Here is a 16,293-nt window from a genome sequence, read left to right as displayed (position 1 = left end):
TCAGTGAAGTACAGGCCATGTCATGTTATTTTTTTTCCTTCTTCCTATTTCTTTGATCAAGCCGCAGGAAAGATTACATGCAGGGGCTCAGGTTATTTATGTTGATTGCCTTTTTGGAGCAAAGGACTGCTGCAGTGTATGAAGAAATATCTCATGTAGTTGAGGGTTTGTGATCTTCATAATAGAGTTGTCATTTCAGTGCTTCCTTCTTAGTTTAAGCAGGATGTGTGGCTATTCTAAAGTTCATAAATTTACAAATGGCTAGAGTTCATGTGGATACTCTTTCTCTTATTTCTCCTACTTAACAGGATATTAAACGTTGGAATCATAAGAATAAGGAGACTGCTCCTTAGTACGGATCTGTAAAGCACAATGAAACCATTAGAGGGCCGTTCCACAGTTTCCAATGTTCAGTGACTCAGTCTTCTTTACATTTAATCAAAGAAAACCACTTTAGCATTACAAAGAGGATTGTGCTGTGCTACTCTTGCCTGTGTTGAACTTTAGAGTTGACTTCTGGTGGTTTCAAAGACTCCGTCAGCAGGCTAAGCAATCCAACATTTGCAGAAACTGTTGTATCTCAAGTGATAATACCTGTGTGTGGCATTTGCTACACCTTCCCCTGTTCCTGAATTTCTGCTGGCCAATCTCCTTCCCCACCATTCTTCAATGGGAGGAAGTCTGAAACAAGGACTCTGATCTAAACAAGTAGGCATCTCACATAACATAGAACCTTGACTGTGCCATGCAATGTAAATGTAATACAGTAAAGCCAATTGTAATGTTGGCCTATGATCCAAGTAACTCTTGATGTTGATATAGTAACTCTATAATATTAACAAAGTAAATTAGAAAGTAATGGTGACATTTTTGGTTGCTATGCTGAAATGTCTCATTAATGCCATGAAATTCATTTTTGCATATTAGCACTCTAGAAGTACTTTGAACATTTTGAGCAGTAAAAAAGAAAAGAAGCCCAACAATTCAAATCTCGTAATATTACAAATATTTTCTACACCAGCAAGGTAATCTTTGAAGTAGAAGTGCAGACAGTATGTTTTTAGTTCTACTATTCCCAGCTATTAATGTTGTATAGACCTCTGTTAAGCAAGATGGGCTTTATAGCGACAAAAAAAAACAGTTTGAATGTTCTGATTTGGTGCCAAGTAGCTAAAAAGCAGGAAATTCCTTCTTCCTCTAAAAACCAACAAGGACTATCTGTACTTGTCATTAGTGCAGTCTGTATAAATATTCCACTCTGAGGGCAAATACGTCAGTCTAGAGTTGGTTTATGACACTAATGAGATTTTTATTTTTGCAATGTAATTAAAAAAACTAGAACATTCTTACATTTCTGGATGCTTTATTATAATTAAAAAGGAATGTTTGTGAGAGGGGTATATAAATAAATAATTTTCTAAAGGAAAGAACCATTTTATAGTCAATAGTCATTTTTTTTAGTTTTGCAGAGAGGTTTAACTGGAGAGAGGTTTCTGCATTTCATTAAAAGAAACAATGGGCTGATTTACACAGACATGTCCATTGCTCAATAAGTTGTTATTATTTGTGTCTCACAACGCACTGCATGGCCTTTTTCTATTGAAACTGCATATATAGGGTTGTTTTTTTAATTGAAGTATAAGAACATGACTTGTTTTGCTTGCCGTAGCTTCTGATGGGTCACTGCTTGACCGTGTAATGAGCAAGACCCATAAATTGTCAGTGGAAAAGAAAACCTGCAAGCTTTTTATGACATCGTGTCTATAATGCGTAACTCCTTAAATGATAGCATCCCTAATGCATATACTATAAATGGTAGCTCACATTATAAATTAAATTAAAATATTTTTTTTGTATTTTGATAAATGTTTTTTATTTGTTTATTTGTTTGCAGTAGCTTGACCTATTTGATCTCTAGTTTCTAGGATGTATAGAATTTTCCACTTTCCAATAAATATATGCTTGGATTTGTATTGCGACTGTTAATAAACAGGCCATCAACATAGTGCAGAAGCTACTAGTTACCTACATCAGTGATGATATTGTGCATAAAAAACCCTGTAGTATGGAAATTACAACTAAATAATATTGATGATCTAACATACAGAATACCTCCTATGTGATCAGTTTTTTCCAAGATCTGCTTTTGGTAAGAGATGGCTCTAAATCTTGTTGCTGAATATCAGCATGAGTGGGATCGCATCAAGTTCACACTGCTGTCTGTAGTATATTTAGTGATATTCACCCTACCTGTTTGTTAAGCAAAGGTATAACATTTAGTTGTATTGCTTTAAAATCATGTACTTGGACATTATATGGCAACTGCATCTAACAGTCTTTAAAACCTGTGGCAGGAGGGGCCCATGCTACCTATAAACGTCATAAACAAAAGAGACAAGAGGAGGGGGGCATCTTGGAGGTGAGACACTAGCACTATGTCCTTCATCTGCATCTGTCTATTACACTAATTGATCTTGGCAAACTAATCTGTCCCTGACACATTGTCTCATCCAATCCACCATTTGTCTATAGTAGAGATCTGTATCTCACTGGAAGGGATGGATTCGAGTATTTAAAATTCTTCCCCTCAATCTGTAGGGTTTGGGGGTTTGTTTTAGCAGGCAAAGTGTGTTAAGTCTGCTGGGGTTTAACTTGCCTATTTTACTTCTTGTTTTGACTGTTATTCACGATCAGGATCCTCTGGGGGCTGACAAAAAAAATGGCTAGGAAGCAAGTGCAACTCAGAGAGCCTGAATTGCTCTGTGTTGCGTCATACAGTTTAAGGGGTCTTGGACAGTGCACTTTTAAGGCATAGGCCCAAAGATGTGCTTGAAAGAGAAACCACAGGCTTTGCTTTCATAACATGATTGGGCTACCGTTAGTAATCATACTTGATTGCAATCTGTCAGTGTTCCTACTAAACAGAGTAAGCCCAGAGTTACTCCAGCTTTCTGTCAGAAAAGATTAAAAGCATCTTCAGCACATGCAGAGTGCCTTTCTCCTTGCACCAAGTAAGTGCAATATTCAGTAGAAGTTAAACAGAGCTCCATGTCTTTAGCAACCATTTCCTATGCCAGAGATTGCTAGGACTTGAGGCTTTAAAGATTCTATATTATCCTTTTATTCAACCCTGGAGATTAAAGAATAAGACCAAAACCAATGGGAGAGGGGGCAGAGCCACCAGTTATACTATCCCATGAGCCGTACACTGCAGAGACATACATTATACTAGTGTACATCTGAATTACTACACAGTTCAGTATTTAGCAACAACCTTCTCCTGCTTGGCCAGAAGAGCCGCCATGAGGCACAAGGAGGCTGAGAGATAAAGCTCAGTATCAGTTGCCGAGACCATAAAAGAGAATTCTTGGTTCAACTGCAATTTTTAAGGGAAAGCAAGTTCTGCCAATCTTTTATATGTTATAATCCACTTTTAGTACTGGACTTGATCAATAGATTTGGGATGTTTTCTAGCCAGAGAGATTCCTGCCAAGGAATAATGTTTAAGTTTGGATTCAAGCACATTCTTGGTCCTGTGACTGTAGTTAAAAAAGGATTCTAACATCTTGATTCTATGGTATGAAGAGCCAATATCCCTCTCCTGCAGTTTTCAAGACTATTTAGTGAAAAATGGGATAATCAGAATTTTTGAGAGACATACAGACATCATAAAGGATATCTTCTCAGGTGGCTGATGATTTTTCTTTCTTCTTCTTTTTAAAAAACAAGTCGTGGCTTGGTGGATTGCTTATATTCCTAAGTAAAAATGCCCCTGGCATAATTTTCTGCCACTGAGAACTGCAGAACACAGAGTCCCTCTTGCCCAAATCTCATTCCCTGTTCTTCTGGCAACCCCACTGGAACGCAACTTCCCTCTGAACTGGTAGTTCCCAGGCATTCTGTTGAAAAAAGCCAATGTCTTTCTTACTTCCTTCTAGTGTCCAACGTTCAAAGTCCCATCCTATCATGCTTTTTTTAGAATTTAAAACAACCTCATTTTCTTATAATTAATTTCAAAATCTTATTTCAAATCCATCTGGACCCTTAGTCCATATGTAACTTTCTAAAATCAACATTCTAATCATCCTTTTGCTGTTCATTTCAAAAAAGATTAGTGGGAGAAATACCTGAAATCTAATTTTTTTTTAAAAAAAATTGTACATGAACGTTGCATAAATAAAAATTACTCTTACCTTGTCTTGCTAGTAAATTGCATAATACCTTGCTAATTTTTCTCTTTATTTTTTAATGTTTATTTATTATAATATATATTTTGATAGTACAACCCCACCCCCAAAACAGCAGAAAAAAGATAAAAAAGCGAAAAAGAAATAGAGATTTACAAGCTGCATAAAATTGAATAAAAACTTTGGAAGAAACATTAAATTAGTAATAAGTCTAAAGGTGATCTTTTAGCAATTTAGCTTGTCAATTATTTTTTAGATTGATGCATACTCTCACAATTTCATTTTTCTAAAAGAGTTATGTGTGATTTCCAATAAGAAGCTTAAAGTACCCTGGCAACTGTTACCATGTGCAAAGCCAACTCCATATACTTCGTAGAGATATAAGGTTGGTTATATACCTTGCTAACTAACAAGCCTGTTTTTCCCCCCACATCTTTTGCAAAAAGCTTTTAGTAAATCATGGTGTGTTTCTTCACTCCTTTCTTGCATATGGTTTTTTAATCAGTATACCTGTGATTTACTGGTTAGTCTGTCTCTAGCTATTTTCTCTGTTGCAGTTTCTCTCTCGGTGTCTAAAAATGCTGAGATCTCTTTGGGCAGAAAATACCTCTTCTTCTAAAATTTGATTTTCTGTAAGAACTTTTCTGTTCAAACTGTCTTTGTCCATCTTTTTCGCTTCCCTGGGCTTCCCCCTGGCAACTGAGGATTCCAGCATGGTTATCCTATGAGAAAGACTAGCTAAAGCACTTCCTGCTGCTGTGCTATGCTAGTTTTGTATATGTTGGAAAATATATATGGCAAGTATTTAAATGCTTAATATACCTAATGTAATATACAGTAATTGGTCAACAAAAATGGAATTACTGGATGTGTTGCTTGCCTATAAATTCAGAGCACAGACAAAGTTCAAAGAAAATGGTGGAAGAGAGAAAATTATTTCTTCATAAATGTAAAAATCTGCATGGAAATACTCTGTGTATATTATCTCTAATCAAACAAGCCAGTGGATCAGTTGAATTAGGTGCTTAGGTCATGAATGCACCTTTGTTTATTTAAAAGCTAATATTGGTGTCTGAGATAAAAGTATCAGCAGAATAATTAATTTTGTTTACTGATTTTATTTTAATTTATAAAGGATTTCAAGGACATAACTAGTTAAACCCTCCTGAGGGCCTTGTTCCTTACCAAGCTAGTGCTTGAATATATCAAAATGCTGCAATGCATTTGTATGCGTGCCATTTAGAAATGGCACACCGTATGCATATTTTGTAGGGTCTGGAATAAAATACACAAATAATCATGTTGAAGTGCTTCTCTATATTCCTTCAAGACTAATGTGATTATTCCTCAAGAGCATCAAAATCTCTGATCAATTGCTCACTTAGTTTATTCATGTAAACAATTAAAATAAACCAGTGCACTATAGGTATATACCAGAAGCCCAACTCTGTTCAAATAAAAATGTTTTCCTGCTCATTGATGACATTTCTATAATTATTACAAGAAATGCATTGTAATTGTAACAGTATATCTTATAATGTATACCAACATTGCTAATACTTGATGTAATGTTAAAGGTCTTTAAGGATGAAACTTTATTTTTGTTATGAAAAGCTTGATTTCTGTTGCTGAAATTTCTTTGCTCCCCATGTCTAAATCTTCAAGTCAGCTTGAAGATGAAATATGTAAGCTTTAATCTGTTGTTTGCTACTGGTGGTTTCCCATTTTGATTTACAACAACAATGGGCAACTCATAAACCATGTGTGGTCCTTGGCTAATGGTAATGGGTACCCAATGGTTTCAAGCAGACCCCTTGCTTTTCCTTTGCTTTCAGCACCACTTTTCAAGGTAAATGAAAGGGATAGGGGCAAGAAGAATTAATAAATGTATGCTAGCAGATGGATCTATGGGTATGTGTGTGTAAATAAGTTCAGAAATAGTTTCCAACTCTGCAGTTAAAATTTCTTAATCTATTTATGAATAAATGTATGAAGAATGCTTGTGGTGACATTAGAGGTGTTGAGGATGTGAAAGTATTTTGTACTTTGGGTGGAGATGCTGTGGTTTAGGTGGTTGGGAATCTGAATGATTTGCAGTGAATGTTATGTAGATTGGATGATGCAGTGGGAAGATGGATCTGAGAAGAGATATGTGTTTGACAGGTAAATTAGAGACAATGATCGTTTTGTGTCTCCATTATCTTAAAGTGGTGACTTGACTCTGAAATTGTATTAACCATAGTATACAGTTTGTAAAAACCTTTGAAAAAGCCTTCTCCAAAGTTCCTTGAAATTTTAGTCTAGTATTTAACTGAAATAAAGAATTATGTCATCCTTAGAATATTAAAATAGCATTGGGTCAAATCTACCCTTAGTCATGCAGAAAAATATCACAACATAGAGAAGCAGTCATGTGTGTCTATTGCAGCAAAAACTTTGTGGTACTTTAAAGACTAGAGAGTGGCATCTCATATTATGTCATCAACTTTTCATTAGTGCATGAAGGTAAAGACAAAAGACTGCTGATGACTATTGGGGCATATCTACTGTATATAGTTTGTTAATGTTTTCTACTACAGATTAAGGTTACTATGGTAACTAATCATTTTGGCCAGGTGAAGAGGTTGAATTTAATTGTCCCCTTTTCGGATGTTAATTTTTGCACCTGGGGGGAAGAACTTGCCTGGACTTGTTTTAGTTTCAGTATCCCTTCTGTGTAGGCATGTAGAGCGTTAAGCAGCTCTCACTGAGAGCCTGTAAGAATGCAGAAGCTTTTAAATATGTTTTGCTTTCTGTAAATAAAATTATTTTTATAGAAATGCCTGGTGTGTGACTTTTCTGATCTCTCCTGGGCCAAAGGCTTTCCTAGCAATCTGCTAATATAGTTTTCCTGAAAAGGTTATAGAAGTGGCTTACCATAGCTTTCTTCCAATATGATTTTCACTTCCTGGTCTAGTCTATAGCCCTGGGATTTAATGGTGGTTTGCTATTCAAGTATGAACCAGATCTCTTCTACTTAGTTTTTAGATGACAGTCAGGACAGTGTCATCTTCTGGGATTGTATGAAAAATAGCTGATTCAGCTAAACCTGAATCTCACAGATAGTGGTAGTCATGAGAAAACTAAGCCAGTCTGCTGAATCAAACAAACACCTCTTCTCACTTTTCATAAATAAGATTGTGAAGGTGGGAACTTTTTCCTATCCTTTGCAATGCTAAGGAGAAGCTTCTTCTATGGGAAGCGGCAGACAAAAAGTAGGCTGGCTTCGGTACCATTTATTGCAGTTCTACCCTTCTCTCCTTCAGCTCTTTCTAGCAGCTCACTGGAACCAAGTGTGCTTGATCTGTGAATCTATGCTGATGGTGCTAAGGCAGTTGTCATATTGTTTCATAACAGGGCTGTTGTCCCCAGATCTTGGACCAGAAGGGTAAAGCAGTGATGCATTTAGCCCATATGATGCCATTCTGTAGTGCTGGAAAATTACATGGGTTTTGACAGTTGCTAAAATGGACTTCCACTTTACAAAATGACAACAATGACAATCAGTGTGCCTTCTATGTTTGGCATTCCTGAGAAAAACAAGTTCTGTACCTTTCCAAGAGTTTGGTACATTTTGATAGACAAATGTCTGAATGATCTACTTTCCAGCTATGTTCCTGGCTAAGTGATGGTATGTGTGCAATGAGTCTCTCTCTCTCTCTCTCTCTCCCTCTGTATGTGTATTGTCAGTGTAGGAGAGAAGTCTTAGAAATAGCTTACTGAGTTTTTCAATAGATTTTTAGATGGTTTCAGTAAGGCATAATATTACACCCAGTTCTCAGAACCTCTTTCAAGGCTGTAAAAAGTGCTCAAGGCCACTCAGTTGCACTTACAGCATAATAGTTTTGCAGTACAATCACCTGCATTGCAAACTTGGTCAATCTTAATTTCATATATCTGATACTTGGCTCTGACCCTTTCTTTTGATACACACACACACACATACACTCACTCACACTTCCTAGTTTCTGGATCTGAAAATAACCTATATTGGACTTGTAAAGAAGCCACCCATTCCAGATGTGGAAATCCTACTAGTGGTAAATAATAAAGTTATCAATGCTTCACCGCCTTCAGCTGCAGCGTCTCACTGAATGGGGATTTGTATCTTGCTAAAACTGCCCATGTGAATATTTCAGCCGAACAGAACTCAGTGGACTATTACTCTAAAAAATGTACATTTTTAGTAAAACAAAAAGAGTTAATTATTGTAAAAATCTGTTTTTCCTTGTCTTTTTCACCTCATCAGCAAGTGATAGGACAAGTTTCTAATAGTAGTACTGAAGATGGAGAAACTATTCTTCAAAACCCATTCTCTCTCTCTCTCTCTCTCTCTCTTCTTTCTCTTTTTTTCTTGAGCTATTCTAATCAAATCACTGTTGTTGTTTAATCCTAGGTCTGTGTGCTGGAGAGACAGATATTTGATTTCCTTGGTTATCAGTGGGCACCAATCCTGGCAAATTTTGTACACATTATTGTAGTCATACTTGGCCTATTTGGAACCATCCAGTATAGACCTCGCTACATAACAGGAGTAAGTACCATTAACCTTGTATGCTTAACAATGTACCTGCTATATGCAGTAAGAATTGAGAGACATTAAGTCAATCTGTGTAGTTCGGGAGGCATCTATATCTGTAATCTCTGTGATCAAGACAGATTAAATACTGTATATACAGAAAACATAACAAACTGTTCAGAGATCACTGGATTTTTTAAAAAGGTATGTTAGCAGGATTTAAATAATGTCATGTAGAAATACTGGGGTCTTTCAATATCTGAAAAGTTAAGCTATTTATGCTATTTCATTTATAGAAAAATCAGGGATACAATCTGGTCCTATCTTTTACTGTCTTCCTAAAAGAACTAAACATAAAAACCACAAATAACTATGCAATCTTGCAGAAGCTGCCCATAATAAATTTTTGAAGGCCTGAGTGGGTTAGGTAACAGAGAGAAAAAGATACTTAGATCCAGGCCCTAGCTCAGTGGGACGCTTAAGACACTATGCATAAAACTGTAACCTTAAAACTATTCATGATAGCGAGAAATCTAATTCAGAGCTGAATTAAAATAGGAATCAAAGTTGAAGAGTATTCAAAGGATGAAGGTGAAAAGGAATGCAATAAAAAAAAAAAGCTCTTAAAGAATAATACATGATGGCTGGCCAACAAAGATGATATTTCCCTAGATGACAGAGTCAGGCCTTAAGTTTATTTATTCTTTTACTGCTTGGCCTACCAGATTGGGTGGCTTCTTTTAGCTTTCAACATCTGCTGAAAATGTTATCTGTAAGGATCCATGATAACAGCAGGTTAAGTTTCTCTGCTGGAACTTAGCAATTGCTATTTCAACTCTATCAGCAACTTTGATGATTCAGAGTTATTATGAATATAATCCTTCATAATAATGCAGGTGTAGTTATACTACAGATTTCTGAACTGGGTAGCTGCTACTGAGTGCTCAGAAGGCAAGATGAATTTATTTATTTATTTCATTAAATTTATAGCTCCCCACTCCAGGAGACTTTGGGCAGCTTACAAAATATAATAATAAATTAAAGCAGTTAAAAAGATAGACAAAACAAAACAAGGCAGCCTGGACTAAAAACAACCATTAAAACAAAGCATGGCAGGGACCCTCCCAAGCACATCAACCCCAGGCCTGGGACCAAAGCCATGTATTAAGAGGTTTTTGGAACCCTAGGAAAGAGGGCACTGTCCATATCTCTGGGACGATGCTGTTCCAGAGAGTGGGGGCCGCAACAGAGAAGGCATGTTTCGTAAGTCCCACAAGATGGCAACATATAATAGAAGAGACCTGGAGCTCACCCAGTTTGCCTGAATGTACTGGGTAGGCAGAAACCATGGGAGAAAGGTGGTCCTCAGATAACCAGGTCTTCAAAGGGCTTCAAAGATAAGAACCAGCACCTTGAATTGCACCTGGAAGCCAAATGGCAGCTGATGCAGCTCGCATAACAGTGGTGACACATGGCCACAACGAGAAGTACCCATTACTGCTTGTGCTACTGCATTCTGAACCAGCTGTAGCTTCAGGATAGTCTTCAAGGGCAGACTCCTGTAAAGTGCATTGCAGTAATTCAATTGTGAGGTGACCAGGGCATGAGTAACCATCTTCAGGGCTTCCCGATTGAGGAAAGGGCACCTGGTGCACAAGATGTACCTGTGCAAAGGCCCTCCTGGCCACAGCTGCCACCTACTCTTCAAGCAGTAGCTGTGAGTCCAGGAGGACCGCCAAGTCATACATAAATCTTGAATGGGGAAGTACAACCCCATCCAAGATCACCTCCAGCCGAGGGGACCCAAACAGCCACAGCCACTCAGTCTTGTCAGGATTTAGCTGAAGTCTGTTCCACTCCATCCAGACCTGAACAGCCTCCAGACACAGGGTCAGTACCTCAGTAGCTTCACTCACACAGCCCAGGATAGAGATGTAAAAATGGGTACTATCTGCATACTGATGATGCCAGACCCTGAACCAATGGAAGACTTCACCTAGTGGTTTCATGTAGTCGTTAAACAGGAAGGGAGAGAACATTTCACACAGGGCACAAAGGAGGGGCCGTGGGTGCAAACTCTCCCCTCCCATGAACACCATCTGGAATCAACCACTGAGGAAAGAGGTGAACATCTGCAACATGGTGCCTCCTACTCCCAACCCCCACAGTTGCTTCAGAAGGATACCATGGTTGATGGTATCAAAAACTGCTGAGAGATCAAGGAGCCCAAAGATGAGTGTACCACCCCCATCCTGGCCCCACAACAAGCACAACCAATGCTACTGCCATACTATATCCTAGTCTGCAGCCCAGCTGAAATGGATCTAGTTGACTTCCCTTCAGCTGACTTCCCTTTAGTGCATAGCAAACTTAGTTGTTAATTATTTCCCTCATGCTTAGCTTGTTTTTTTTCTATGTCTTTCAAGTTCTCAGATTAAGGACAGTTTCAGGGCTGGTTGAGAGGTATTTACCTTCTGCCTATGAAGGGGAAGAAGGACCATGATCATGACCAGTTGAAGAGTACTTGCCTTGTCTTATGGCTTACCAGGCAAACAGTCATGGGTATCAGGTTTACATAGAGGCTGTGTTTGAAAATCCAACATGGTAGTCAGAAAACATAATCAACATCCAACATATATTTTGAGAACGTCTGATATGATTTGGAATGTCACGGACAGGCTCTCTTCGAATATTATTCTTCTGGTGGACATTCATTTGTTGCTTAGGGTTGCTTCTAAAGGGCAAAATATATTTCATTACCACAAAGCATTTTGAAGGTTTAGTCTAGAAGTAAAGTTTTCATTTAATTCTGGCTACAGTCACACCAAGCTTAGCGTGGCTAATTGCAATAGTTAAGAGTTCCTTCCTCAAGACTCCCTATCCACAATGGTTTGATTTGAATTGTACCCTTAATAAACACATTTTTCATAATAAAACTGGTATGATAGAATATCCTATCACAAATATTTTACCAAGCCAGTTTATTTAACTGTACTGTGTAGTTTATACTATCCTGGAAGAATTTCTGTAGCTTTACCACCATTGACACCCCTGCCAATACTATAGATTTTTTTTCTGCATACATCAATTTGACTAACAAGTCAGGTGTCTACTCCTTTGCTTTATGTCTTCAAGAATCATGTCTTGTGTTACTTATATTTATCATTCTCCTTTATTGAAGTCCAGCTCTGAAACACTTTCCTCCACCAAACGAATTATTTCTTCATAGAATCATTCTGAATTATTGACATTATTATAAAACACTAGACAACCCTGTGATCATTGGGTCATCCTTTGAGAGAAAGGTAGTGCAGTCTAATGTGACCAGAATGAACATTGAATTTTAGGCTTACCATATTTTTTTTTACCCCAGTGCTGGATGATCCCATGATCATCTTGAGAAGAATATATGTCATAAATAGAAAAATAATTGTAGTGGCAAGTGAACTTCAGTAATAAGTTCAGTATTTACTTACCTCAACGGATAAACAGAATCACCACAGGGTGGCAAAAAAGCAGTGGGAGTGGGAGCGACTTCCGACTTCCTGCCGGCTTCCCCATTGACTTTGCTTGTGGGAAGCTGGAAGGGAGAGTCAGAAATCATGATCATGTGACTGCAGGGGATGCTGCAACGGCCACAGCTTTGCAAAAAAAAAATTGTTGCAAACATTGTGGTAATTTCAATTCCACAGGAGTAATGGGTCCCAGACTTTTTACACATTCTTTAATTTAGTGGATTTTAGGTACCTTGATTCAAAACTTGTTGAAGTGGAATGCTGCACCATATGGGCTAACTTGAAGGCATAAACAGATAAACACAATGAGAGTTTTAATAGTATATAGTTAATTCATGATTTTCTTCCAAATTATAATGAAAGTTCTCCTAATATACATGCATTTTAACAGTTTCCTTCTGTTAGAATAAGTCCTTCAAAACAGCATCACTGTGGCTGTTGGTTCTTGACATTTTTACAAGCAATCTCCTTCTGTACTAAATATATAGCCCTTTATACTGGATAAAGCACAGGTCAATGAACTATGTGGGTGATTCACAGGTTACAAGCATTGTCACACAAGGATAAAGAAATCATTCTCAAAACTAGAAGTGCTTGTCTTTGATACTCTGTCTTTGCCAAATATAATGGAAGATCCATGCAGCAAATCTACTGTCCTAATTTTACATAATGATCCCTGGATGTTCTGAGTCTCTCTGTTCACTCCTGGGAGTAGTATAGATGCCAGCCTGATGCTCATGTGGATTAAAATTAACATGTCAGAGGAATGATACTGAAATAGTAACTTACATTTCTGAGGTATACATGTTAATTAGAACACATCTACAGAGCATTCTTGTCTATACATTTGCTAAGTATGAACATGCTTGGCATGGAGTTGGAGCTGCTTAATGCAGTGTCATTCTGTCTCCATGTAAAAAGGAGCACTTGAAAAGGATAGTTTTCTTGGCACAGACAGAGCCAGCTTTTTCTACTTACATTGGTTTATAGATTGGTTGTGCTTATTCTCTCTTCATGGCCTTTTCTGTCTCTGGCATACTTACCTGGTAATGCAGTTTGGAAGCATTGATTGGAAGCCAGTCTACTAGAGAACGTGAATTATTTTCTTCCCAACTCCCCAATATATGAAAATTTGATTGCAAATTTGTCCTTCCAGCAGAACTGGACCTTCATACTCCCATACCATCCTTCATATCCAGAGGCCTAGAGAACTTTCCAGGATAATTTGTATTTCCACACATGGAAAAGAAGGAGACCTATGGGAATTTCTGCAAATACAAGTGGAAGAGTACTCATATAATATTGAATATAGTCCTATGCTTTGAAATGTAAATACTTGAGTCTGTAATAGTTACCTTGAGAATAGAACTTCAGTTTATTTACAGGCTGGTCCTACAGATACTAATTCAAAAAACACTAAAGCAACAATCCTATCTCTCTCTTTCATATTTATACAAGGTGGGGAAATGGAAAAATGTATTTGGTTTGAATGGTTATAAAAACTCAGCAAATTCCTCCTTCCCAAACCCTTGTGAGAACCAAAGTAGATTTGCAGAATTCAAAAAATATACAAACACCAAAATTCATATACTGAAGGAAGTATATACAGAATAGGTATATTTGGGAAAGTATATATGATAGGAATAATATTAAAGAAAACTCTAATATTTATGAAACATATGCAAATTAGAAAGTGCTTTTAAAGACTGATATGTTATGAATTTTCAACCAGTGTTTTGTTTTTTTAAGGTAGCGGGATTGAATTCATGAAGTGTAGAAATGAGCAAAATAAATTTATGTCTAGGGTGGAAAATGCAAAAATGAGTGACGCTGAAAGGAAAATAATTGCCCACCTTTAATGCAAGGTCACATAAGCAGCATTTCTTGACTATTTCTGAGAATGTCTTCCTTGATGCATCAACACTCTCCTTTTAAAACAGCATTAAGTTTGGATTTATAAAACCAGAGCCTCTTTGTTAGTTAAGTCTAAAAGCTGTGTTACTGCAGGTAACAGTTAAAGGCCTTTTCCCCCAAACCTCTTAGACAGGAAAAATAAGCAAATGAATGCCCAACTTTCATCTGGAGATTAGCAGTTAAATTAGTCTATCTTTCTACTTATAAAATCTAAGATACTGCTTTAATTACTGCTATGCAAATCACTGCTTGAGTTTCAGTAGCTAATATGGATTTGTAGGTGAAGATTGTAAATTATCATAATTGGCTTTAAACTGCAATCTTAAACTCAAATGCTTCGAAGTAAACTTTATTGAGTTCAGTGAGACTTCCAAATAAACCTTTTAAATGTGTTCTTTCCCCTCTCTTTTATTTTAGCTTTTCATTTCTCTCTTATTGGTTTATTTGTAATATATGTATTTCATATTTTCTTTCTAACACAAAACCAGATTATTGATTTATTTAAATCTAAATTTATGTTTTATTTTATCTTTATTGGGCAGGGAATGTTAAAAATCCATTCATCTTTGAATGAGTATCTGGTGTTTGAAGTATACTTCTTCATTATATTAGCATGATTTGAGATAAATGGGCTAACTAACTGGTGTTCCTAGGGTGTTCCTATGGACCACAGGCCAGGAGATGGAAGAAGGGACCCAAACCCCCTAAAATGTATCACTTTTCATTCCATTGTTATTTTGGTGGAAAAGAAAAATGTTTTTTTTCCCTCTCCTCATGACTTGTGGATTCAAGTCCTATTCATTATTATGACATACTTCTATATCTTTAAGGTAGTTCCTTTTTGGGATAAGCAGTATTTTGCAGTTCACAGAAAATGAGCAAGAAATAATTCATCAAAGAAAATAAAAGCACAAAGTAAGATAATGACTAAATCTAGTTTACACCAACACCATTTACTGTAGTCCTCTGTACCTGTCTGTTCTTGGAAACAGCCTTCTTCTACCACATCCATACAGAGCTTCAAACATTATGTTATATATGGGGGGGAAAGCTTTATTTTTTTAAAAATTAAAGCTTTAAAATACAGAATTGGATATAAAAATAGAAGAGTCAAGAGGAGGATTCCTGGGATAACTTGTTTTAAACTTCATCCTTGTGGGGGAGATGGGTGGTGATAAATTTGATAAATAAATAAAAAAAAATAAAGACATCCAAAACTCTGTAATAAAGCATAGCACGTGCCTGCTGCCTTCGTGTCTTGATGTCATGAAAGACACCATTGCAAGTTTAACCCTTGCCCAAAATACTGAACAGGAGTAATCCCAAGACATTGGCTTCAGGGGCTAGGCATCTTTAGAGGCACATCCCCTGAGATTTTTAAAACGTGATGGAAATGTCCTTCACACATTCTCAAAGAGCCCAGGCACAACATGTGGTGGCCTCAACAAATAAGAGTCCTGCTGGATTCCTTTTCCAAAGCCTTTAGAGGCCTGCTAGGTGGCTGGTAGCTGCATTCGGAAGAGGTTTTCTAAATTCTCAGAAGGAATCCAGCAGGTGACAGTTGCTCAGTTCCTTGAGCCTAATTGTTGGTTGGATTCCTGTGCATGCAGATCTTGGTTGAATGGATATGCCTAATTTATTTATTTATTTTATCTATTGTCTATCCCGCCTTTATTTATTTATTTATGATACTGTGAAGTAGAGATCATGCCTAAGCGTCCATGTGAAATCCTACTTTCTTTTCCGTTACTGTGGAATGGGTAACTTAACTCTTCTACTCTTCCTGGGGGAAAATATAATGCAATGGTAGAACATATGCTTTGCATATAAAAGCTGTCATGTTCAATCCCAGGGACCACTAGTTAGAGCTGAGAAAGGCTGTTTAAGCTATACTATGCCAGTTGGGGTTTGCACTTCTCTGAATATGACAGTTTTCAGCTGTAAAAAAAAAGTATTGGAATCCATGGAGAAATGTTTGTTGTGAGATAAAATACAATTGGGATTGTATACTTGAAGGGAAAACATCTTCATAATTGCATAGTTAAATATGAGTTTTTTGGAAAATTAAAAACATTGCAGATTAATGCAGAAATAAAATGGACTGACATATGAGTAGGCA

General features: G+C 37.1%; 1 protein-coding gene across 1 annotated transcript in view; it reads left to right on the top strand.

Moving 5' to 3' along the window:
* The window catches only part of NKAIN2 (sodium/potassium transporting ATPase interacting 2), a 596,169-nt gene that overhangs the window by 266,104 nt on the left and 313,772 nt on the right, over positions 1–16,293 (top strand). Inside the window, exon 2 of the mRNA XM_063310512.1 lies at positions 8,623–8,760. Within this exon, the coding sequence (XP_063166582.1) occupies positions 8,623–8,760 (138 nt within the window). The remainder of the gene's footprint in view (positions 1–8,622; positions 8,761–16,293) is intronic.

Source organism: Candoia aspera, chromosome 1 (assembly GCF_035149785.1).
Source record: "Candoia aspera isolate rCanAsp1 chromosome 1, rCanAsp1.hap2, whole genome shotgun sequence".
Lineage (NCBI taxonomy): Eukaryota > Metazoa > Chordata > Lepidosauria > Squamata > Boidae > Candoia > Candoia aspera.
The sequence above is the reverse complement of the archived record's forward strand: the minus strand, read 5'-3'. Positions and strand labels throughout refer to the sequence as shown.